The following is a 26,219-nucleotide window of genomic DNA, read 5'->3' on the forward strand; positions in this document are numbered from 1 at the left end:
ACTCTGGAAGCTTGCTGATGTGTGAAGCTGGACTACAGGGAAGGGAAGCACAGGGTTTGTGGATTTCTTTTGTTTGTTTGTTTAACACATTATGGTTTTGTGAGGTTTCATTTTGCTAGTTAGTAAAAAAAAAATAAAATCCCACAGATGTAGGATTCTGCAGGAATCTGTATGTGGAGCTGTGAGGAAAAATGTCAGAATCTTTGAGGACATATTTTTTTCTTTCCTTGTCCAGCTACTGGTAGCATACATCTGTGTATGCCTAAGTGAAAAGTTAGTGACAATTTACTTTTAATATTATTCTCATACCACCCACAAATGTTCTTGCACAGAAGCACACTTATAGAACACCATGTCTTCTACTACAACGAAGGGTTTTCTTCCTTCCTCTCCATCTCTAGACAAATGTGTTGGCCTTAGAGTAGTTGCAGTTCAAAAGGAAAAAAATAAAAGAATAATTCATTTTGATATACAGAAATTAATGTAATCTTATCCCAAGACAGGCCATGAAAAGATAGTCCCTCATCTCTGCTGTCTCATCACAGTTAGTCAGCTAAAGTTTCAGATCAACAGACAGTCCCCTTGAAGAGGATGGCTCAGCTAAGGTGGGCTCAGCACTGAAGTACTGTGTCCCTAGTTCAAGTTCAGTCAAGATTACATCCTCCTGGTAAATATGAAGTGATAAAATTAAGCAGAAGAGTCATTTCAGTACCTATTAGGGTCAGGATTGACAAAGCAGGCTGTTATAGAGAGATGATGAGTCTGAAGATGACTTAAGAAAAATGAAAAATTTTAATCAATCATGGGTTTGGAGTGGGGAAATTGCTAAGCTTCTCAAAACCCCCAAGAAGACAGTAGGACAATAGACATAATCAAGGAATTGTTAAGAGAAAACCATATGTTTCTGTTTCTGTTTCATAGTAGTTCACCAAAGTAGTAGGTGAACACAATCAAAGGTAAGAACCAACTACCCCTAAGATTCAGGGTAATCTTTCTAGAGGAATTACAGCCACATCCTAAAGTCTCTTTTCAAAACCAAGGCTCTGGCTAATTTAAGTAAATATCCATCAGTTTCAGTAAAAATTGGGTACCCAAATATCCTTCTATTTTGTAGCCTTCAATGACTGAAGAACTTGGGTGAGTAAAGCCCCAAGGTCCGTTTGCTCCACTGTCCCTCTGAGATACAACCATAATGCAGGAGCCATGCTAGAAAAAGCTACAGTGTTCTCTCTTTTAGGACCTTTGGGGAAGGAAAATTTTAACCCACAAACTGATCAGTCTAATTTCTTTCAGTGTTTTGTTTTTTGTGATTTGTTTCTTTGTTTTTGTTTGGTTGGTTTTTGTTTGGTTTGGGTTTTTTGTTTGGTTTTGGTTTTTTGTTGGGGTTTTTTGTGTGTGTGTGTTTGTTTGGTTTGGTTTGGTTTTTTCCCCTATTTTTCTTTTTTTCTTATTTGGACAGCTGAGTCCTCCAAAGAAAAAGGAGAAACAGGAAACTATTTTTGCCATCCCTATCACCTCTACAAAGATAAAAGTTTCTGTTTAAGCTGTTGTTGGCTTTTCAAAATACATCTCAAATTTTTTTTCCATCGTTGCCTTTTTTTTTTTCCCCACATTTTCCCATAGAGAAAATGTGAGATATGAAAATTACAACTAGTTTTTTCAAAATTATTGGTGTTATCATGCTACAATACTAAGATTAATTTAAAATGTTAGTGCTATCTACATGCTGTTGATTAACACTATCAACAGTATTCAGGATTCACTTGTTATGCTGATGATATAACAATATTAAAAGTTGAACATTCTTATTTAGGCATTCAAATTTTTGATTATACATGTAAAAATAGTGGGACCACAGTTTAAAAGAAGATTGCCATTTAGATAATGAAAATGCTTTTGTGACAGAATTTCAATGTTCAGATAAAATAAGGAGTTGCTGAAGCACTAATTTTTCCCTTGAAAAGGATAACTTTGGGGGTGTGACACATATATGCTATTGACATCAGTGATGACTACAACCCTTCCCTCCTCTTTCCTCTCTTTTGATTGCTAAAGCTGTATCAGAGCTGAAAGGATACTGGTAAATGATCCAAACACAATCTCCAGTATTTTTTTAGAAGAATGAAAGGTCTTGGCAACATATAGGAAATACAGAACATTATTTCATCCACCAGTGGACCACATCAATAGTAGGAGAAAAAGTGAATACTGTGACCTGGATCTAACACAGCTTTCTTCTTACTGTATCATGAAAACCCTGGACTGAGCATATTTTCCCCATCACTGTCTTTTCCTGAGCTCTCAGCACATGCAAAAAAAAAAAAATCCCATTGTATAATGGAACTTCACAAAGCATTAATTCCTTTAACTTACTTCTTGAAGATCCTGGGAAGTGATACTGAACAGACTTGACTATTTTTCCTCTTATAAAATAATTAATACTGAAAGCTGCAAGGCTCATGAAGGAAAGAGGGAGCTCATAGGCTGCTCCTATCTTGGCACATTTGGTTATTATTACAGATGAACTACGTCTTTTACTTAGTCCTAAAAATGTACAAATTATTGGCTTTCTTTCTTACCATGAGGTATTTTTCTCTAGCCTTGAGGAGAATTTTGATGTGAACACAACCTGGGTGCAAGAAATGCACCTAGTAAGTGCACACCAGAAGTACTTCAGGAAAATTAAAATCTATTTTTATCAAAATATTCTTAACAAAGTCTTGTCAGAAATGCTTTCCAGGTCCAGAAACATGCTGACATGTTTGATAATAGCAATTTTCCAGCAGTTAGGTCAATCACCTAGAGAAAAGTCTGCTTCCAGGTTCCTGCAGTATGATTTCAAGGAGTGACTTGAATCTGCATTTCCATGATCAATTCCTATATGGATTTTTCCAATGGATTTTTGACAATACAATAAGTAAGTGTTTCCTCAAAGCACAAACTTATAGCTGTGTCTTCTATGTGGAAGTTGCATGTCTTTCTTTTTATTAAAAACAAAACAAAAAAATCCTCCAACACACCCTCCTTTTCCTTCTACATGAGGAGGAAGATGCCTTTTTTTTTTCTTCCACAAGGAGAATATCCTGCACTGCTTACAGTCTGCTCTGTAGGTGATAGGATGTAATTACTAAATCTTTGGAGTTTTCCTAGAAGTGTATAAGAATATGGAAAGACTGGTTTAGACTCTGTTGAAGTTAACTAGGTTGCATTATGACAAGAGAAGACATGAAGAACAGCCTTAAAGAGACACAATCAAACACCTAAAATATTTATTCTTTAAGACGGAAGATATTTTTTTCTACATTTATTTAGAATTGAAATTATTGTTCTCTACTTTTAACTAGTTAATAAATACAAGCCAGAAAAGTCAACACTTGCACCTCTTACATTCATAGCCAGTTATACCTAGTGTTTTTCAGAAGACTTGGTAAGCGTGGGATAAACCTTAACTGTGAAGCAGGTGTGCTTCATGGCACGTCCCATGATCCTGGGATGTGACATGTATGCCATACTTCATTCCTGGTCCAGACTGTGGGAAGTCTGAGCAGAATATCTGCAGCACCTCTTTCATCCCAGTCTGTATGTCCAGGTTTCTTTCCCATCAAAATGGGATAAGGGAAGTTAACCCCAACAGCATATAGAGGGATGTGCAGCTGATCAAATACAGCAAACCCAAATTGCCCTGCATATACCTTGCTGTAGATCAAAGACCACAGAACTGTTAAGAGAAGACTTTTTGTTTTGTAAATCCAAGGCCTCCAACAGTTTTCCAGCTCCATCTCAAACTTTATATAATTCTGAAGATGAAGTAAGATCTATTTTGAGAGACTCTCTACTTTCAAGGCCCTTGAAAGAAAGAGGGAGCTCATAGGCTGCTCTTATATTGGCATATTTGATTATTTTTACAGATGAACTAGGTCCTTTATCACTCTACAACTGCTTAAATTATTGCCTTTCTTTCCACCATGAGGTATTTAAAGTTAAAAATTTTTCCTTAACTCCTTGAAATAAACCCTTCATCCCTATCTATTTTGACTGAGTGATATTGTAATAGATTTTTGATAAATACAATCTCTAAATAATAGACCCATCACTTTTTTAAATAATGCCAGATTAGGAATGGAATTTTGAATTAGGCTGTGATCACATCTATATAATTGTAGAAGCTACATAAGAGTGAGTGTCAGTAGAGGAGTGAATCACTGTCTCAACATTAATAAGACTAGAAGGAGCAACACTGTTCACGTAGTCTGTCCTCTTTTTTAAACCACAGGACTATCTGGAATGAAGGGTCCAAAAAGCGTCCTGCCTTGATTTTTCAATTTCTCTGAAAAAGAGGCTATTTCAGTCTCTGGAATTTTTTTCTAATGGTTAATTAATTCTTTCTGTTCATTTTTTGCCTTATGCCTATATTAAACTTGTTCAGCTTCCTCATCTGGCCAGTGGGTCTATAATCTGCTAGGCTGGTGAGTTCATTACCACAGTCTATGACCTGCCTCATCACTGTGAATTTGTGTGGCTACAATGGTACTGCTGACTGACCCTGCTTAACATCAACTTGATATCAGCATCTCTGTTCTTGCTCAGGCACTGTGGAGCTGTGCCCTTGCTGGTGAGGACACTGCCTTGCTATCCTTGCTACCACCCCAGCTCCTGACTCACCTTCCCTCTGGAGCAACCCACTCTTGCTGATCCCTGACAGAGCCTGACCATGGTGAGGATAAGTCCCTTAAAAAACAAGTTTTGGTCTTCTGGCTGTGAAGAAAGTTACAGCCCAATCCTCCAAGAGATATCTTGTGCAGGGCTTTTTCTGAGCAGAGCACAGGTGATGTGAGGAGCATCAGGTTCACACTAATCCAAACAGCTGGGAAGTATGCCAGTTAGGAGATTTGATGAGATTAAGCCACTTCTGGGTTAGTTAAAGTATACATATATATAGTTAATCAGCCTTTTCTTCTCTACTAATTAGCACAACTCTGAGTAAGAACACTGGAGGATAAGAAGAACATGTTCTAGAAAAACCATTAAGATTATGATAGCCTAAGGGTTTCATAGGAAGAAGTTGAAAAATGCTGACTGAAATTAAAGCATCTACACAAACATAAAAGAAAATAACTGACTTGAGAAACAAAATTAGACATGAGACAATTCAGAGGCAGACAAATCATTGTACTTTACATGGTACACCAATGGCAGTTTTCTGTCATGGGATCTAATTAATACTGCAGATGAATTGTCACTATCACCCACATCACAATTCTGACTAATCTTATTTCTCATGACCACTTAATTAAAGGATTATAGTTACTCACACAGTGGAAAAAGTTGACTTCTGACAATATGCATTTTTACTTCAATCAAACTGTTTTAGCACCTTAGGCTAAAAAATGTAGTCTAAAAAATATTGTATTGCTAATCATGCATTCAGCTGAGCAATACCTATGCTTTCAGATACCCCATGCCTTCCTTGCTAAAAAAAAAAAAAAAAAAGAAAAAAAAGGAAGCCATTTGGAAAACTTCTACACATAACCATTATTTTAATGTTAATAAGCATCACTCATGCATTTAAAAATTTGTGGTCTTAAATATCTCTTTTTTTAATCCAGTGCATAAAATGCTTTGCATAAAATGGGAACGTAATTACTGTCATTGAGTTACAATGTAGCATGAGTTCCCTACACAATATTTTTGAGGAGAATACTTGGATATTAAGGCTTGGTACAATGGGGCCTGTGTGTGCCATGTGACTAGTTCATGCTTTCCTGTAAGAGCCATACTCTAAACGTGTCAGCTAACACAACAGGACTAGCTTAGGAGTACTACAATTAGATGCTGGTACAGATCAATAGGAGATTATTATCCCTAATTCCCAAGTCAGACCACGCTGAAACATACAGTTTACAGAATTAATTAGTCAAGAGCCACTCCTGAAGGCAAATCCTGTAGCAGGGAACTGATTTTTTCTTAGTACACGACTGCTTTTATTACTGAAGGACACACCAAGGCTAGCATTCAACAAAGCAGTGGATAATCAAAAGTCTATCTAACCACAGATGTCTTTTGTGTTTTTACTTTTTCTACAGCATTACATTGCACAATTCAGTTTATGTATTGGGGATAACTAACACGTAGGTTGTGATTCAGTGCCCTGGAGAGCACCAGCAAAACCATCAAAAGAAATCAATTTTCTTCTGGAAAAGTGCAATCAAATGGCTGACATTAACCCACTAGTTCACATTAGGAGTGTGCTCTTAGAGTGAATAATCTGCTCAGAGTTCCCTACTTGGCTTGGCTTGCAGAAAGGTGCAGTCTCAGGGTGCCCCAACTAGATGCTTTCAGGTGAAGTCAACCATGAAGTGGCACTTTCGGCGTTCACCAAATTCATCCACCCACTAACAGGCTCTCTGCCCAAACAAAACCCTCCCAAAAAACATTCTGTAGGAGTGTGGGATCTCCTGGATTATCTATTTTCCTCTACAGAGCCATTTTTATTTCACCACATTGCATGCTAAAGCAAAAATAACCTTCATTAGTGCATTCAAAATTTAAGTAAATGAAGGATCAGGTTTTATGCAAATGATTTTAAAAATAATTCAAGATTAAAATAACATTGGAAAATAAAGGAATGTCTCTTTATTTTGAAAAAAAAATCTTACTTATAGCAGTTCACTGTTAATTACTAGATCACAATCGGTAATATTTCAAGGATAAAACTATCATCTTCAAAATTTGTACACAGTTAAGTTCACCCTCTCCAATGTCTTTAGGCCCTGCAAACTTCTAGTGAAATAGCTGAGTTGTGTATTGGAATAAATATTTAGATGTGTAGTTAGGAATGGTTAATCTCAAAGAGATTTGTCAGAGGTTCCTGAACTATGTTCTGAACAGAAAGGTTTTTCTGATAAAGCTACAAACTGGATATCAGCACAATTAAGGATGTCTTTAAACATGTTAAACAAGTAGGTCATTGCTCATCAGAGAAAATATTTGCTAAACTTCGTGAGCAATTATTTTGAGCAAAACTAATTTGGGAAAAATATTTTAAAAATAAACATCAGTGGGTATTTTGAACCCTTCATGCAAAATTTAAATTTAAACTCTCTTTCAAAGTCGCATTATCTAAATAAGGACTATACAGCCCAACCTTTGTTGGCTGTGACTTTAGTAGTAAATCAATGCATTAAAGTCTGTTCTTTGGATCTACCTGCCTATCCTACAGAAAAGGACTGTCATCTAAAACGACATAGCCTGGCCCATGCTAGCTGTTAAAGTGTTCAGGAGGAATGGTAGTTAACAGGTCAGAACAATGGCCAGGACAGTTATCAAAGTTTAACAATGCAGCTGGTCAAAACTGCATATCTTGGAATGTTAAATTTACTGGTATAAGCAAAGATGTTGAATAATCATTAACTGATCAAGATCTACTCATTGTCAGTCCCCAGAACAGCAGTGCTCCAGTTACTTTCCAATAACAAAATAGACTTTGAGATGTTGCCATTAAAGGTAATTCTTTCAGGATACTGCTTTTTTCCCCCTTTTACTGTAAATTGATTTGCAGAAATTCAGATTAGCGAAGTCTTTGATCTTCAGTGGAAAGTGGCTGACCCTGAGCAATGTCCAGAACAATAAACCTGAGCAGTTAGTTCCCAGAATTTACATTCTGCAGTATCTCCCAACAGAAATGTCAGAATGTGTACATAAAGTTGAATGGTCTCAAATACACAATGCAATGCCCATGTCTTTGAGTAAACACTGACCTTCTGTTCCATAAGCAATGTGTTTGTAGGGATTGCTGCAAATGCCTTGTAGCTTGTCTTGATCTTGTACTGCTAAAAGGGTAAACCAGAAAGCAGGAAGAGAAGTAAAACAGGATAGAAGAGTAAGAGAGAAAGAGAGGAAAGGTATGACAGAATGAAAGACCATTCCAATTGTCTTGCAAACACATTGCAACAAAATAATGCTTACATATTTCCTAGGAAAGCTATTTCTTAAAGAAAATCTAGTGGTTTTGTTAAGATTTTAAAAGCCTGTAAAGTACAGATATTGCTCTGAGGAATGAAGTAGGAAAGCTTATAGCTTCCAAAGGAAGTTTAACCACTTCCTGCTGATTACTATCCTTAAATGAATATCAGGAGAGGCTGTGAGGTTTTTTCAAAGTTTTTTTTATGATTTGATATGAAAATGTACAGCTACTTCTGCCAGCACATCCACCTCAACAACTGCTGCTGAGTGCTGTGATCCTGGACCACTAGATCAGAGGGATTTCTGTAATTGGCTTTAACGAGATGGATTAGGATCCTTAAATGCTGAATTACTTTTGTGAGTGGATAGATCATTTAAATCTTCATGCAGCTTTTCATCTCCTGAATAAGTAACTCTACTACCCAAACAAATGATTCAAATTAAGTATAGAAACTTAGACACTCCACCAAAGCTTATAGAACTGACAATCAAAACCATACAAAATGTATAGGTTCGGGTACAAAAATTCTAAGATCAGCCTTAAAAATTATTCTTTTCAAACAATTTCTATTTTAGACTATATTAGCTTTCCCAGTTATTTTAAACTCTTTAGAAACCATATTTTTTACATTTTCTTTGTAATTATAGAGGTTGAATTCAGTAGGTTTTTTTAAAGATTGATGAAATTCTTCTATACTTGTATGAGAGAGGATTCTTAATCACATGACTGCTGTAATTTATTTTAAAAAATAGGGATTTGCTACATTGTTCCCTTTAGCTAACAATCTAATAAAAAATCAAAAATTCACACAAAAATATACTTTCAAGTTAGTAATTATTGATTTCTGTGATAGTCAGCCAGAAATAAACTTATTTGTTAATCAGGTCAGGTTTTTTAATGTACCATCACTTGCAATAGTAACTACTGGTTGACTATGAGATAACAATCTGGATCAGCATGTTGAACTTTGGGGCATTCTTTTGTTATTCTTTTCTTCATAACTAGTAAAAGCCTCAATGACAGCAGACGGGGCAAAATTTTATCTCAGATAAGAAACTTATATCATCCTCACATCTGTCTTGAATTATGGTAGGACACAACCTTTAATTCCTTCTACACATAATATCATATTTGCTTTTGACTTCACTCAGTCAGAAGCTGGAGAATGGCAGTCATTTAAGAAGTCAATAATTACAGCATTCATATTGAATGAACATGTTGGAGAAGAATGCAAATGCTGAAAATTAAGGGTTTTTTCTATTTTTTGGTGGGAGGGGCATTGGAGGACAAGATAGTAGTTTATATGAGATTTAGTGATTCTAACTTGGATGTCCACCATTTAGGTGCCTCAGTCAAAAACTAATGCCTTTTATAATTACAGGCATTTCTACAGGATTAATCTCATCCCAAAACACGCAACTAGAAAGGTAAAGTAAAATCATACTGTAAATACTCCATATTCTCTCCATTAAGTGTAATAGAATTGCCCAAGTAGTGCTTGGATATCTAACTTTCAAATGCCAAAAGCTGCATGAGTTTAATCCTGCCCTTTGAACATTTAGACAGCAACACTGCATATGTGTGCATAAACACACATACAGATATTTGTGCATATATAAAATCTATATACAGATGAGACATAAGATACTGCTCACTAACGTAAGATGGAAGACCAAAATTCCAAATATTAATTTAGGTATATTCATAAAATGCATCCTTGTTTGATTATAATAGAAATTCAACAAAGCAAATTGCGTAATTGAACATGTAAATGAAATGCAGTGTCTTCACCAGCCCATAGGCTTTTACATCTGATGAGATGGGCGTCCTATAGGATAAGAACACTATGATCATTTTGAAGTTATTTGTACTGTTATATGAACAAACAATGACATACCAGACTGTTAAAATGTAAAATTTTCTATACTGCTTTCATGTGCTTTATCACTTCCAGTTACTGTCTGTAGAACCTGGATTGGGCCATTTTCGCAATGTCTGAGATGAATGAAAAGTCTTTAACTCAGTTTCTGATCTATATGAACATGTTCCTTTACATATTATTTCACACTACCTAAAATTATTTTTCAATGCCTAAATGCATTTAATAATCTGCTTCACAGGAATCTAGCAGTAATTTTAAACAGCCATCGACAGTTAGGTCTGCTGACCTGCATCATGGTCCAGTCAAAACCAAACCAACTCAAATATCAGAGCTTGGGCAAATATCACCCTGGGGAGGTTGGGGGAAAATGTCCTACTTTTTTGTTCAGATGTCCACCTAAGACACCCACAGGGCATTGCAAAGTGTGCTGGACACATGCCTATAGGGGCTTAAAATCAGTGACTAACCATGGTAGCATAGTGTCGTGAGTAACCTTTCCTGCTTTGTGGTAGGCTTTGCAGCTGTGCTGGAGCTCCATGTTACTAAAGTTAGTTTGTTCTCAAGCTGTTTTGGGTAGATCTACATGCATTCCTGTGCTGCATTCAAACAGGAAAAAATAAAAGAATAATCAAAAAATGATGCCCCATGAAATCATTGCAAAGAGTTTTCAAATATCCACCAGAGATTGTTATTCTAATCTGTTCCCCCCAAATCAGAAATTTATCTATCCCTACTCCATCTTACTGTCCATTTTGCTATATTAGCTCCATGATGACATTATCAAAGTGTAATATTCGTATTTTAAAATCATTAGCAAATATAAACCATGGGAAAGTATATGTTCATATATACAAATACAAACAGTTAAACAAATTCATAGGTTATCTTTGATTCACATTAATTGCTGCATGCACAGGCATAGACAAAAAAAGCTCTCCAATAAAGAATCCTTTTTGCATAATTGCTTTGATATCATGCTAATGAAACAGTTTAATGTGAATATTGAAAAGTACACCTAATGTCAGAATTCTGGTTTAAGTGTTGTTTTAATACCTGTCTTAACATTGCTTCAACGACTTTTGAAGAAACATTAAGGTTGGAAGATTACACATGTCAAAGTCAAGTGCTTCTAGAAGCTGTTTTTCTCTTAATGTTCACTTAGCACATTTATACATGCAAAAATTTTGTCATGCATTAACAGTCATCACATGGAGCAACCTGCTTTTTGTCTAATTCTAAAGCTGAGCTGATTAGTACTAAAGACATCTAAATGCTACTTAGAATGTTAAAGTTGTCTCTCCTCAAAATTTTCCTTTTTTCTCTGGAAATATACTGAGATTTGAGGCCGGAGTATTATCAGACATATCAGCAAAATTCATTGAGTTATGCCATAAACTAGGGATGGAAATAAGTGAGAGCAGAAGGAAAGGGGGGTGTTGAATGCACATATCATTAACTGTAGATGAACTCTCTGACTCACATTTTAAAGCCACAAGAGACCTTTCCTGCACTGACCACTCAGCTGCATTTAATTCAGAGATTTCATGTCTTCCACATCTCCAGCAGAGCCAGCTTTGTCTACATGATTAAAAATTACACCGACTAGTGGTCCAAGTCTGTTATACTGGCAAACACTCTCCCAGTTTCCATAGTGTGGTGAGACAGTTTTAAAACTGCCACCATATCGCATGATAAAGCAGAACTAGCAGGAAAAGGGACAACAGGGAAGTCACAAAGGGTAATAATAACCTCTGCAAATACAAACCCAGGCAATAGCTCTGTGTCACTAGCAGAGAATTTCCTTGCTGCCAGAGAATCTCACAGTGCTCATTGCACCAACTTGCATGAAGAGCAACTGTTTTGCAATCTGCAGGCTCAGTCATGCCTTCCAGTTTTGTCTCAGGGGTTTGTCTTGGAATTTCAACAATTTCCTATCTCTTTTTGTTTTGCTAAGTAATACTGACAGAGTGTAGCGACACTGTACAGCTGTGCTTGGCACAATGTGTCATTTGGGGTTGCTTGGTTTTTAAAAGAACCAGTCATGACAATTGCTACTTTGTGCTGATCTTAACCTCTCATTTCCAATTAAAGTTTTCCAAGCAGTTCAAATCACCCCTGCCATAGCCAAGCTGTTAAGAACACATCTGACACAACTTGATCTGGCAGACCAGGCTATAATTTTGTGCTGTGAGCAAATAAATCAATAAACTATGATAGACTTTCTATGATGTGCAAGCTCAAATATGAGTTACAAGGAGGCACAAGGGAAGCACAGAGTACAAAGGTAAGAAAAGAGGTCAGAAAGCCTTCTGCAACTCTGATGCCTTCTGCAACTAGCTCTTCCTTTCTATATAGCAATTTCTCTTGTTTTCACATACCTGCTGCATGTTTTTGGATCAACTTTCCTTTCCTCCCCCTTCTCGAGATATACCTTTAGATTTAAAGTGTGACTGGTTCCCAATCCCTCCTGCAGCAACTGCCACCATTGCTTATTCTCACTCTGTGGTGGCTCTTCTGCCTTTGGGTGGATGACAAACAGCAGGAGCCGTTTGTGAGACTTTTGTATTTGCAGTAGCTCATGTTTTAGGAAGCTTGGCTTTTTTTTCCCCCTCATCCTCTGTCTAGTACAAGGAGATCAGAAAAGTAACAAGGATCAGAGGAGTATAGAAGAAAGGAAAGAAGTAGGAGACTGTCTTTGTCTTCCTTTGCTGGCTCTTAACCCCAAAGTCCCTGCTCAGGCTGAGCTCCGTTGTACGTTTGAGCTGGTCACAGGGCAGCTGGGGTGAGTAAAGCATCCTGGGAAGTGAGGAGGACAGATGGGACGAGGTGCTTGTGAACTAGTTATCAGAGGAACAGCCAGTTCACATCAATTACATTAACCTGCTTCTAGTTCAACTTTGAACCTAAGATCACCATATTTCTATTACTTTCAGTGGGAACACATGTGGGTTGTCATTAGCATGGGGTGAATAGAACATGTTTCATAGCTTATTTTTGACACACCAGGGTTTTAAGCTAGCTACAAAAATAAGTGTGCCAAATGTATATCAGACCCACTGGACACAAGTCTATCTTTCATAGTATCTCCTCCCACTCATGAATAAAGTATTCTCTTTTTTATGATAAAGGATTCCTACAGCATCTTCTCCACAATACAGAATACATTGCTAGCAATTTGATAAGGTAGCATTCAATCTTCACTGTCTTCACCACCAACAAAAAACCTGTTCCTTTTCTACATTTTCCATACCCATTTATTTTACTAGCATTCTGCAACACGGATGTGATTTTTTCCTACAGGGACAAAGAACTATTAGAAAATAAGCATGCACCAAGTGTACCTTGGGTTTGGTGTTGTCATGGTCAGGAGGCAGGGAAAAAGGCTGTGGTGAAGTCAGCTCTCTGAGTCTTGATGGCAGTATACCTGGTGACTTGTCTGAGATGGGAGATCTGCACTTTAGCACCGGTGAGGTGGCAGATTGTTCAGGTCTTGGAGAGGAGGAATTAGACCTATAACTTGTGTGCGCCAATGAATAATTAAACTGCAGTGGGTGGGAATTAATATTACCAGTTTGTGGAACTGGTGGGGTAGAGTGAGGCTGTGGGAGAGACCACCTCTTTGAGACACTTGGAGGGGTAGGAGAGGAGACACTCATATCCTGAACAGACATTCGGGATGAATCTGACTTAGATCTAGAAGCTGAGGGCAAAAGACCTGTGGTAGGAGATGAGTGTTTTTCTAGGGTGGGGGAGAATACACCACTAAGATTGGTGGAAGAAAGCAAAGGATATGACCGGCAGGTAAAGATGGGTGAGTAAGTGTGTACTCTCTGAGACTTTTGAGGCGCCCGGGATCTGGAGGCAGCAGACCGCAGCCCTTCTGGAGAAAGAGCTAAGGAAGAGGGAGCTGGGGCACAAGGAGGAGGCAGCGTAGACTGCAAATCTGGAGAGGCAACTGATCTTCTATGATAGGAGATGAAGGATGACTGAGAACTTTGGGAGTCTGGAGAAAGTGTTCGAACTGGAAGATGCTTTTTAGGAGAAAGGGACCTTGCTCGAGGGGTGGGATGAGGCTTGGAGGAAAAAGGCAGATGCTGAGCCCATCCTGAAAGCCAGTAATCCTCTCTGCTGGGAGAATCTGGCTGTATAGGAAGGCTTGAAACAGATTTCTTGGGGGTTGGGGGAGTTGTTTTGGACTTTTGATCTATTGTAAGTGTTGAGGAACCAAGGGAGCTACGAGAAAATGTGGGACAGGAAGCAGGAGAAAGCGGTCTCCGCTGAGAGGAGCCTGATCTCAAAATAGCAGTTAAGAGAGTCAGTCTGGTTGGCAGAGGGGATTTGATTCCTGACTTTTCTAAATTTCCTCTAGATGACATTTGTGTGCAAGGTTCATTTATACTACATATGGTTGAAGAGGAGCCATAAAGAGAGGGTGGAGACAAAGGTTTAGGAGTAGGAGATAATGAATGTGTTGTTATATGTACAGGGAGAGGAGACAAAGCATTCAATCTTTTGGAAGAACTGGGGGATGAAGGCTGAGCTGAGGATCCTTGAATTTCAGCTGAACATGAAGGACTGGGGGAAAAACTTGGGCTCTTTGTTGGAACAGAGGATGTGGTGAAGTCTCCCATTTTGCAAACACAGCCAGGAGTATAGAGACTTGGTGTTTCTAGGTTACCAGACAATTGAGGAGTAGAGTACCAACTCTTTGATGCAGCAGAGGATATTTTAGACATGGAGGGATGTGAACTATGGGAAGCAGACTGAAAGTAGAGAGATGAGTCTTGCTTAGAAAACCCAGTTGCTGACTGCCAGTTTTTACAGGAATCTTCCAGCGAAGAGGCTTGAGTCATGTTAACCATGGCACCACACGCTACTTTCTGATTAACTGGAGAAATTAAGTGGACAGCAGGTGGTTTAGAGGAAAGATGATCAGAGGTGGAAAGAGTAGAAATTAACTGGAGAAAAAAGAAAAACAGAAATGTTAATATAGGTGGAATCTGTGGAACTGTTAAATACCCACATTTCAGTCCTGCGGTCATGCATATAGGCTTTCCATTAGTACTGTTGTGTGGATTAAAAGCACAGGGCTATCTTAAATTTGGACATATAGCCTGATGGATAAGGCTCTCTAGAGGAGGTGACTGAGGCAGACAAGTTATGTGCTACTTTGGTTTTATGAGACCTCAGTTTTGTTGACATAAGCAAGGTTAAAGGCTACAGTATATTTCATTTTAGGTAAAACCCAATAGAGTTGTGCCATGAGTGTCCAGAATCACATGATGCCATTCCACTGTATAAATACAACAGAAAGTGAGAAAATTGCAATAGTGTCCCATCTCACTTCACCAGTTCAGTGGAAAGCAGCCTTTCTGAAAATGGCATTCAAGTAAATTGCTTATTTTCTAATTCAGTAAACAACCCCTTCTGCAGCACTGTGATATCAGAATGAGAAATTTGTTCCAAACTACTTAAATCAGACATCCAGTTTGGTTTTCACTTTTCCTGTCATTCACAGAGCAGTGCATTTGACAGTTTGCAGCCATGTAATAGTCCTTATCCCCTTCTCCACAGTCTTTCGATACACTAATAAAGCAGTAACAAGTTCTTTCATGTGCCTTTTTTCTTGAGTCTATTCTAATTAGGATTTGTCAAAACTAATTAGAGCATACAAGTATATTATCAACCCTTTATACAGTTTCATGCTTCTAAAGAAAGAAACTCTCTTAAAATCTTCCAAGTTATTATAATGCTGAAATTAAAAACTGATGTATACAAAATATGAATAAAATATATCAGTATGAAATAGTGAGTTAAGTCCACTGTAAAACCAAAAGGCTACAAACTGTCACCTAACATTTGACAGAGCAATTTGAAAGTAGGGAAATTGGTTCTAATTTCATCAAATTTGATATAAATATAAGAACTACTGTTTGATACCCTAAGAAGATTATGCAGCTCTCCAAAAGACAATTATATAGTTCAGTTTCCACACACAACTTGCCCATGGCTGCAGCTCAGCCATGAATTATATTTTTTAATACAAATGTCTCACCCATAATAGAAAGGAATTACTATTATTGTTAATGTTATTATGCAATATAGTATTGATTTATCACAAAATGAAAAATAAGAACTAATCAAATAATTTTCAGGTGAGAGCACATACCAGAAGAAGCTGCAATAAAAACAACACACACACACACAAAAACCAAAAACAAAACAAACAAACAAACAAAAACCAAAAAACCCCAAACCAACCAAACAAACAAAAAACCAACCAAACAAACAAACAAAAAACCAACCAAATAAACAACAAACCAAAAACAACCAAGACTTAGAGGCTTCCAAGGGCTAAACTACACCTAAACCACTAAATATGTGTAAACACCACTTCAAAACCTTATTAGTGCTTATAACTTAAAATGAGTCAGCTCCTTCTGCTAAATGAGACCATATAAATAGCAAGCCTTGTAAACCAAGGACACTTTCTGTATAAGGTAACTTCAGAAATGCCAAGTCAGTGCTTTGATTTATAGGAATAAACACAAAACATCAGAATGCCTTTACAATCCCACTGATTTCCCCTGTTGTCCCATTTCAAGGAAAGTCAAGGGATGTATACAGAGTGAATATTAGAATATAAACATTTATATCCATTACATCATTGCACCATATATTCCATTGGATTAAGAAATTATGACTCTTGCTGAAAAAGCTGCTAACTAAGAAGAAGCAAAAATACTGGAAATTGAGGATAATTTACTAATCCTTAAGCATTATGAAAGATTATTACTAAATATGTCATGAAACATAAAATTATTTAACAAATTAAAAAAGCAGTGTGGTAATAAATCTGATAATATGGAACAGCCTCCTGAATTTAATAATGATTTCTGGAAGTTGATCAACTATCAAAACAGAATTTGAGTATAAAATCTCTATATTTCAAAATAGAATAGATAAATTCCCCCTACACAGACAACAGATTAAAAGAAAATGGGCAGCAAATATGAAAGTTCATAATAAAAGAGGAGGATGTGAAATGACTTCCAAATAGTTAACACTTAATAACAAAGATTTATAAGCAGCTAGGAAAATGTTCATGGTAGCAGATGATAAACATGCTCCTGCAAGTGTAATGAAGACATTTTGCAGTAGTCTTCCAGTTTAAACAACACTGAACATTTACATGCTGAGCTAATTGAGCCATTAATCAAGTCTTCAGAAAAAAAATTTTCTATTGTAACACAGTATTAAACACATCTATAAAGGATCAACCTCTTATTTACATGACCAAGGAATCATAAATCCAAGTGGGTTGGAAGTGACTTCTAGAGGGCATTTAGTCCAGCCTCCCATCTCACCAGCACAAGTGGGTCACGGCAGCTGTGGCTGTGTCTCACCAAGCCTCTAAAGCCCTAATGGAGTTGGCTCCAGGCAACCTGTATCAGTGTTGCACAACCTCTCAGTGAGGAAGCTGCTTCTGATGTCCATCAGGAACCTCACGTTTTAATTTGCAGCCACTGCTGTCTCACCTGTCACTGCAGAGAAGAGTTTGGCTCTGTTTCCTCCATAACTGCCCTTCAGGTGGTGGGAGTACACAAAGCCAGCTCCCTCAGCCTCAGCTCACATGTGCACCACACACATTTACAGATTTGTGCTGGACCCTATTCCCTTCCTCACATCTCTCTTGAATTTGAGGGTTGCTGGCCATCAAGCTGAGTATTGTTTTACAGTTACAGCCTCACCAGTGCCAGTTGGTGAGATATAATAACTTCCCTCAATCACCAGAATTTTTTTCCCTTTGTTTTTCTGTTCAGTTTCTCTACTGGTTCAAAACCCTCCTCTATTGTATTGGATTAGTGCAGAGGAAGTCAGTGACCAAACTAGATTTGAGTTTCTTTGATCTGTGACTCAACTTCAAACCTTTTTGTCCTCTCAGTAACACCTCAGATATACATTTCCCAAAAATATATGAAGAAAGTTGAAATAGGTGCCAAGGTTACCATAGTTCAAAGGGACCAAGGCACTTGAAAAGGATCTTGATGCCCCATAAACAGTAATTCCAGAATTATCAAAGTGGTCATAGCATTAGTATTGAGCCTTGCCCAGGAGACCTTCAGCACATTTGAAATGGCAGAATTGAGCTTTCTGATTGTGTTTCTGGTGAGGTCACATTATTTTGGAAGGGTACAAAAGAAGTGGTTACTTATAGCAGCAAGACCCTGAAAGATGTGCAGGTCAAACAGGAAAAGGGAAAGAGTGAGGCAAACTGAGAGCCCCAAAGGCAAAAGGCATGTCTGAGTGAGGATATGGCTTTGATGTAGACCTGGTCCTGGGGTGAGTTAACCATGCTTTGATCTCAGTAGAATTTGATTATAGATAGGAAACAATAAAGGAAAATTACCTACAAAGCCTGCAATCTGAAAACCAGAAAGTCAGAACCAAGCACTGGACACTGTGGAAAACTTGACAAACTCTCTGGAGACAACACAGTAAAACAGACTGTGAACTGACAGCCAAATAAGACAGATGCCACTTGGAACAGTCCAGTTTCTCCCAACATGGAAGGTTAATAGTCCTGGTGATGGCAGGAGTTTGTAGGGACTCCTGACTTATTTTTCTGGAAAAACCAAGTCAGATGGCACTCACGGGACAGAGGAATGCCAAATGGCTTTTATAGCTAAAAATCCTACTGGTTATTGATCCCCCACAGTGCGTCAAGAAATTTCTCCTAGCTGGGCTTTTGTCCTGGCATTCAGGGGAGCAGACATCCTCCTCAACCCAAACAGTAAAATCCTAAGGGCAGAAGTCAGTCTGACTTTCTCTTACACAGCTAGACACTCTTTAACATAAAAAAGAAAAGGTAAGAAAACCCCAACACAATATATAAACAGTAAACTATCACTAAAAAGTTCCAAATATGACTAGAATAATGGATTCATTTTTCAGACTTTGAATATAGTGTGGCAGTTTCAAACATCAGTCAGAATATTTATGTCTCAAAGAACAACAGAAGCTTCCAATTTCGTCAACGTTTTTCTTTTTTTCCTTCAATTAAATGAGGTCAGAAATGAATGAAGCTGTGGGAGTCCTCTGGTTCAGTTACAGTGATCCTTCTGCAACACAGTGGTCCCCAAAACTGGTCCTTGCTTTTTTCACATCTGACAGGAAACTCATAGTCTAACCATGCTTTTAAATTAACATGATGTTATATGTAATAACTCTTAAGTGGGACATGATACTGCCCATATAATCCAATAACTGACAAGTTAGCCCATATATGGAATCCTCTGTAGAAAGGAAATGTACCAATTGAGAAACAATGCACCTATTTAATCTTTTCATATTTTTCCTACATTTCAGAACTAACGATACTTCATGAGATATCAAACCAGAAAAAGTGATGCCGAAGGAAACACCTTCGAATCAAAACAACAGTGAGAAGTAGTCTAGTAAAAACATCTTCCTCCTATAAAGCCATAGAGATGGCTAGAGATATTTAGATAATGAAGACTGAGGAAGTACTTACAGTCTTGAAAACTTGTGACTTAAGAACAACGATGAGATATGCAGCTACCCATATTACATACTACCTCTCTTCACATTCAGGTGAACAGTTAGCAATGTTAGGCTTCATTTCTTGTTCTGTGAAATTTGTATATTTTTTTACCTAACCAGCCAAATCCCTGTTTACTTGTCAAGTCATCAAGTAGAAGAAAGATACAGCATATGAATTTTTCTGTAGAGTGTTCCAAAATCCACCCAATTTCTGTGATAGCTTTTAAAGAAAACACTTAAGTAAGCCTGACAGAATCTGCAAACTGAACACTGCTGAAGTAAAACTGTATGTCCCTAGGACAAGTACTCTTTTACAGGCTGCTTCCTCTATGTATGCCTTTATACCTACCTCAGGTAAAATTCCCACTGATTTCACTGGGACTTTCTTAGAAGAAATTAATATTTCATAATGCTGTGAATCCCAAAACAGAGGGGATTTCTTAGTCACAATTTCCTCAATCAAAAATTGACACTGAATTTGATGAAAAAATGAGTGGAAAAACATTACAACACAAGATAGGAAATCTTATTCATTTGCATAAACAAAGTAGCCATGCTTAACTTTTGTTTTTAAATGATTGATGAAGAATTGCATTTTCAACTCATGGAAGCCATGTCGAGGTCAAAGGAAATGTCTGAATTTTTTCCATGTGAGAAGGATGTGGCTATTTTGCTAAAGGTGGAATTTTACAGTGTGTATACACCCCTGAATACTATTAGTGCTCTTTCCAAGATGGGAGATATTAACTTTTCACGTGGTAGATTGAATTGATGCATTTTGTTGGTGCAACATTTCAAAGACCCTTTCTTGAAATGTCCCAGGGAAAATTTAAAATTTAATAAATCATTAAATGCAACCTATAAATACCAACGTAAAATGGAACTTTTATCTTCATTAGGTCTTTACATCTGTGCAAAGTCAGTGTTAACTAACAATGAAAATAATAGGATTTTTTTACAACCTCTTTCTCTCGTAGAAAGGGCTGAAGGAAAAAAATCTAGGTCTAGGAAGTCTAATGCTAATAATTCAAATGATCTCAAGGTTCCATTGATTTCAATGACCTTAGCCAATTTAGACAAGCTAGGAATCTAACACCTTCTGATTAACTTGCTGTCATGATGAGCTGCTCTGAAAGGAAAGAATAGATCTTCATTACTGCTCCACACACACACCAGAATCATATGGAGAGGCAGCAAGTCAGAAGTGTTGGGTCAACTCCTTAAAGTCCAAGTGTTACAGAAGTGGTCAACAAAAATGTTAATTAAAGACTAAATTGACCAAGCTGCTTTACAAACAGGCTCAGTATCCACATCCTGAAAGCTTTAGAAAGTAAAGGTTATCTCAGAGTCTAGAGATTGGGTTACCTGATGTTTTTGTGGGTCAGTAGTACTGTGGGAAAGCGCAGCACCTGGAAGGTGCCCATCGCCAGGAGGCTTCCCTGCCCCGGTGCCAGAGGAGACATGGGATGGGGTCAGCAGCTGAGCACTGATGGGACCATAGCCATTGGAAGGTCGATGAGCATTGCTCGAGGCAGCAGCTACTTCATCTTCATCACCGGAGTCCGTAATCAGGATAAACTCAGCCTTAAAAAGGTCATTCTCCTGCATTTCTCCTTTGCTTGAATTACACCCCAGGGACTGGCAAGCCGTTGGGCTGTTGTCTGCACAGACAGTGGACGCACAGGCTTGTCTGGCCCCACTCTTTAAGGCCAACTCATGGGAGACTGTGTTAGACTGCAAAAGATACAAGGAGAAAGATCCCAATTAACTGTATTTTATTTGTGTTCCCCAAAATGTGAAGTAATTTAGGCTGTCAGGGTGGCTGGCTCTGTGCTACCGAAGGTGCAGAGGGCAAATAAAGAATTTGGGCATGAGAGCCCAGCAGAAACCACCACCCCAGGGAGCCCCCTGCTTCCAGCCCCCCAGCCCCTGCTGCAGGGGCTGCCTTCCCAGAGGCTCACGGAGCAACAGGGGACTCTGAGCACAGCAATGGCCCAGGCTGCCCAGGCTGCCCCGGGAACCGCGAAGGAGGGTGCAGTCAAGCTGAATGAGCTGTCAGACCAGACTACACCAGACACGATGGGAAGGCATCCCGACTACGGGATCCACGGGAGCAGACAATGCTCCTCAGAGGAGTCTGACAGACAAATCTGGGACAAAATCTATACATATTAATGAAGAAACAAAGGCCCTTAAGAGAGGGCATTCTCCGAAGGGAGCAGACAAAGACTCAGAGGTCAGAGAGCTTTACTGTTATGTTCAAGCTTCTCGGCACAGACCACAATTGTTCTTCGGATTTTCTGCAATTTCCACATCCAGTAAGTCACTTCTCAAGCATGCTTTGGACGAGAGAAGGAGTAGTGCAAACTGCACATACAACACGTACATCATCAAATCATTTGCTATTGAAACTATTGTAAATTATATTCCCCTTGGAGAAGGAACAAGGTAAATGAATAGACATGCTGTGTACTGCAAGAGAAAGCCTCCAGATGGGGCTCATATTTGAATACTGCTTGAGGAATACAGTAATTACATATTTCCACTTCACTTGCAGCTCCACAAGTCCCTGGAGCCCAGTTCTTTGAAAAAATATTGGACCTCAAAGAGGGATATCACCAGTATGAGTTTGACAGCGTTATTTTGATTATCTGATGTTGGTTAGTTTCTTAAAGTATTGTTCAGGTTCTAGACATTTTAGAAAAGGGGCTAATCTACACTATGAAGGCCTCAGTATTGCATCAACTGCCAGAAAAGTACTCTCTGCTAACTGAGAAACACAGGGGGATGGATGACAGGAAGAGCTAATTCTGCTTTACCCAGGGCATTACGTGCAGAAAAACCAATACAGAGTGGCTGAAAATGTAACTAATGAGTTAAACATCCTGAGGATAATATTCCAGTGAGTGTCTCTTCAAATACATCCATCCTTTGCCCAGACCTAACCCCTTTTTAGACAGATAGGACACTAAAGATCCTGGAGCATGTTCAGGTCAGAGAGATCTGAACTCCTGTGAAAAGTTTATCACATGGAAGAGCACCTAGGACTGTAGCCCAAGCAATGTCCCAGGAAAGGAGCTGTTACTCAAGGGCAAAATTGCTCTAAGAGTTAATATTAACCTGAAGGTTGCAGTAGCCTTTCAAGCAGCATGGAATAAAATTAGAGGCCATTAAGTGTTGTGAGGCAGGAAAGGAATAACAAACACTGTGGATTGACTAAAGGAAGGAGAACAAGGAATGTTGTGCTGCTGGCTTCACCATTGCAGGAAATCACAGGGACAAGCTTTCTAAGATAAAAAGGTCACTTTCACTTTGATGCATTACAGTGCAGCTATGAAAGGGATTGGCACCTCTGCTGGAAGCCACAGCACTGGCACTTGCTGAAACCAGGAACCAGTGAGCAACTCTTGGTCAGTTCCTGTGTAACAACACCCTTCTCACACCACCCTTGATGCCTTGAAGATCAGGAAGGAATTCCCCCTTCTCTGCCAAGAATATAGTCTTGCATGACTGACAGAGGACAGTATCGAGATGGGCAATTCCTTCCAATATAAACTCTGCCAAAGGCAAAACTAGCTATTGAGCAGACATCGGCCTTCTCTTGCACAATGACTCTACATCTTGGTAATTAAAACAAAGCATAAGCCAAGAAACCATTCAAGGGAAAGAGCTTCAGTTCAGTGATGCTTAAAATAATTTTTTTCTGTATCTTTTGAAAGAGTGGAAAAATTAATGCAAACAAAAATCTACCTTATTTAAAACTTCTTGCTTGCTCAGATCTGTTGGTTCCTCTGGAATTGTCACAAGGAACTTAGAGATATCCACAACCTCAAAATGAGTTGGAAGTCGTCCAATGGATGGCACAAATGTGAAGGTCAATGGCTTGGTTCCAGATTCTTGAGAAATGACCTACAAAACACATAATTAGTTCAACCACTTTATCCCAATAAAGATGATTTTTGTCAGAACTGAAATAACATGAATCACATGAAATTAATTAAACTATGAAACTTACAAGCTTATTATTAACTATATTGGTCATTGTTTGGTTTTGGTGGGGGTTTTTTATCAGATTTATTGTTTATTAAAGTCTTCTTTAACAGACAAAATACTGCCTTGATTATACCCATCAAAATCCTATATATTCTAGTGGTGTGGCACAGCAGACAGGAGAACATTTGCTCAATAATTTGTTATTCTTTCAATTTTCCATTAAAAAATCAGAAAACCATACTCAATTCATTTCAATGTTGCTTTTATCTTTATTTAACTCCACTTCAGTAGAACAACAATTTAATTACACAGTGTATCTGGGCAGATTATAGGCTCTAGTGTATTTGCTTTACAACTTAAAGCAAATTGGGAAAACCTTTGCTCTGCAAAAAGAAAGCAAAACATGTTCACATTTTCTAATGCAAATGCAATTAATTCTGAAAAATACCTGGGGATGAATTCTGATTCAAGTATCTTCTCCCATTTTCTATGGGCCATTCAGCCACACATACCAACTAACTTTGTGTCTGGCTGCTTATTCCTCCCTCCCCCTCTTGCCTTCTCTCTAGGTCTGAGTATGTAGGGCCTGAAAGCACCAAAGACAAGAGAGACTAAGAGAGGACAATTTCACCTAAATGTTCAGCTTTATCACAGTGCTCTCTCATCCCTCCCATCTTCTTCACAGGAGATACAAGCCATGGAAACAAAGTCCACATCATGTTACAACTCTCAGTTGCTTTGCCAGATATAAAAAAGAGGAACTGCAAATGCCTCATCAAGGTAAAAGGAGGGAAGAATATCCCAAACCATTGAACCTGACATGCTGACTTTCCCATTACTTGTTGTACAAAATCCTTCTTTCTGATTCAAAACTATGGAATATATTGATTTTCCTTTGCTTTATCATCTGATTTAAAAGTTATGGCAGTTAATTGTCTTTTCAATAAACTTCAATATGCAGAGGCTCAAATTGTATTGAATGATGCAGAAATGCAGGATTACTGCTTTGGTCTTTTTTTTTTTTTTTTTTTTGCTTGCTTATTTAAAGTGAAATAAATTGGAGAGCTACAACTCTCATGCTTCTTAGTCCTTGCTCCCGCCGAAAGTCAGAGTAACATCAGTACTTGAGGGTGTGCTCACTAGCGATCAGCTGCCAGTCCCTGCAACGCAGCACGGGATGTGAGCACCTGCTGTACCTAAGGGTGCCTTCAAAAAGCAGGATTACCTGCACACAGGCAGAAGCACCCATCACATTAGCATTAGTGATTTCTGTACAGCTGATCTGATTCACACTCTTACACAGTACCTGGGTCTACACTAAAATCAACCAGAGATGGCCTTTGCTTTCCTACAGATCTGCAGCTGTGCTTTCATCTTCTGTCTTTAATTAGGATATGCAGCTGGTGATTCTGGTACCTCGGTTGCCTTTACTATAATTTTCCCCCTCTACCTCAACCTCTTGCCATGCTCTTGTTTTGACACTCAACAGCAGCTGTTCTGTATCACTGGGTAGTCTTGTGTCAGAGTGCAAAACATTCCTTATAAAATAAAAAGGAAGAGTGTGCAAACACAAACAGAGTTATAGACAATTGCAATCAAATGTGCTAACATTGTTAAACTCACAGTATTTCATCTGCATATTTGTAACGAGGAAATACAAACAAAAAGTCAAGCTATAGGTTCCAGGCTGTTGCATAGGAATGGGGGAGATATTGCTAGCACCTAATTCTGTACTGTGTCTTACTTTGTACTTCCAATTTTATTGCTTTGGTATAAAAATTCAAGAACACACAAAGAAAACCTTGCTGTGTTTGGCCTAAAGACACTATGGAAACAATCATTAAAATCGCTTGCAAGCTAAAACTAAGATAGGAAAACAAAGATGGGGAAGCAAGAATTTTTTCAGGTGGAAGATATCATGAAAGCATAGCATTACTTATACTCCCCTAGTGCATATTGTTTTCCTAGAGTTTAAAAAGCATACATGAGCAAATAGAATTACTGCATTTCAGAAAGTTTTAAGTTGCCAGATACTGTGTGAGGCAGTGATAGGAACATGCTACTCTTAGTTTCACTCACAGCAAGCGAGAAACAGGAACTTCCAGCAGGTAAAACTGGTCATGCAATCTAGGCTGCACCACAGAAACCCAGACAACAATCAAATATCACAAGACTAGCCAGAAAATACAAACATTTCCACTGGAGGAAACAAAAGAGAAATATTTCTCACTTGAAAATGTTTTTAAGTAGTTATTTTCTTTTTATAGATTGAAAAAAATAAAAATACTTTGAAATTTTAAATTTTAATTGAACAATGTGAAACAGAAGGAACTGTTACATACTACTTTTTTTTTCAAGGTACACAAAGGATTTTTGCACCTTTTTTCATACATTCATCTCATTTACTCTCTCTCTGGCTGATGTTTCTATCTTTGAAGAACCGAAGGAAATGAACAGGTTGGACTTCCAGGATTTAATTACATCTATTAACAACACTCTGACATGTAAAAGTAAACAAGAGAGAGACAAGCTTAAAATTAAAATACATATAAGCATATATGAAACTTCTCATCATTTTTTTCCGTAATCCGTGGTAACAGCAAAAGGAATTCAATGCCATACATTCTCTGCTTCTGGAATTCACTTGAATCAGTGCAATTACAGGAACAGAAAAATACCAAATGCTGAAGTCAATTGAAGGAATTGACTTCAATCTATTGAACTTCAATTTATTGAAGTCAATACCAGGGAATTCTGTTTTATATTACATAATCAACTCCATGCACAATGAAATAATTGATTGTTTCTAATTGCAGC

The 26,219-nt window shown here is 38.1% G+C and overlaps 1 protein-coding gene across 1 annotated transcript in view; it reads right to left on the bottom strand.

Moving 5' to 3' along the window:
* The window catches only part of MLIP (muscular LMNA interacting protein), a 63,460-nt gene extending 40,009 nt beyond the window's left edge, over positions 1–23,451 (bottom strand). Inside the window, 5 exon segments of the mRNA XM_050315722.1 lie at positions 7,758–7,829; positions 13,187–14,803; positions 20,775–21,143; positions 23,160–23,318; positions 23,425–23,451. Coding sequence (XP_050171679.1) covers positions 7,758–7,829; positions 13,187–14,803; positions 20,775–21,143; positions 23,160–23,318; positions 23,425–23,451 — 2,244 coding nt within the window.
* Positions 23,452–26,219: the final 2,768 nt, after the last annotated feature.

This window comes from Myiozetetes cayanensis, unplaced genomic scaffold, assembly GCF_022539395.1.
Source record: "Myiozetetes cayanensis isolate MyiCay16 unplaced genomic scaffold, myiCay2020 scf2-11, whole genome shotgun sequence".
Taxonomy (NCBI): Eukaryota; Metazoa; Chordata; class Aves; order Passeriformes; family Tyrannidae; genus Myiozetetes; species Myiozetetes cayanensis.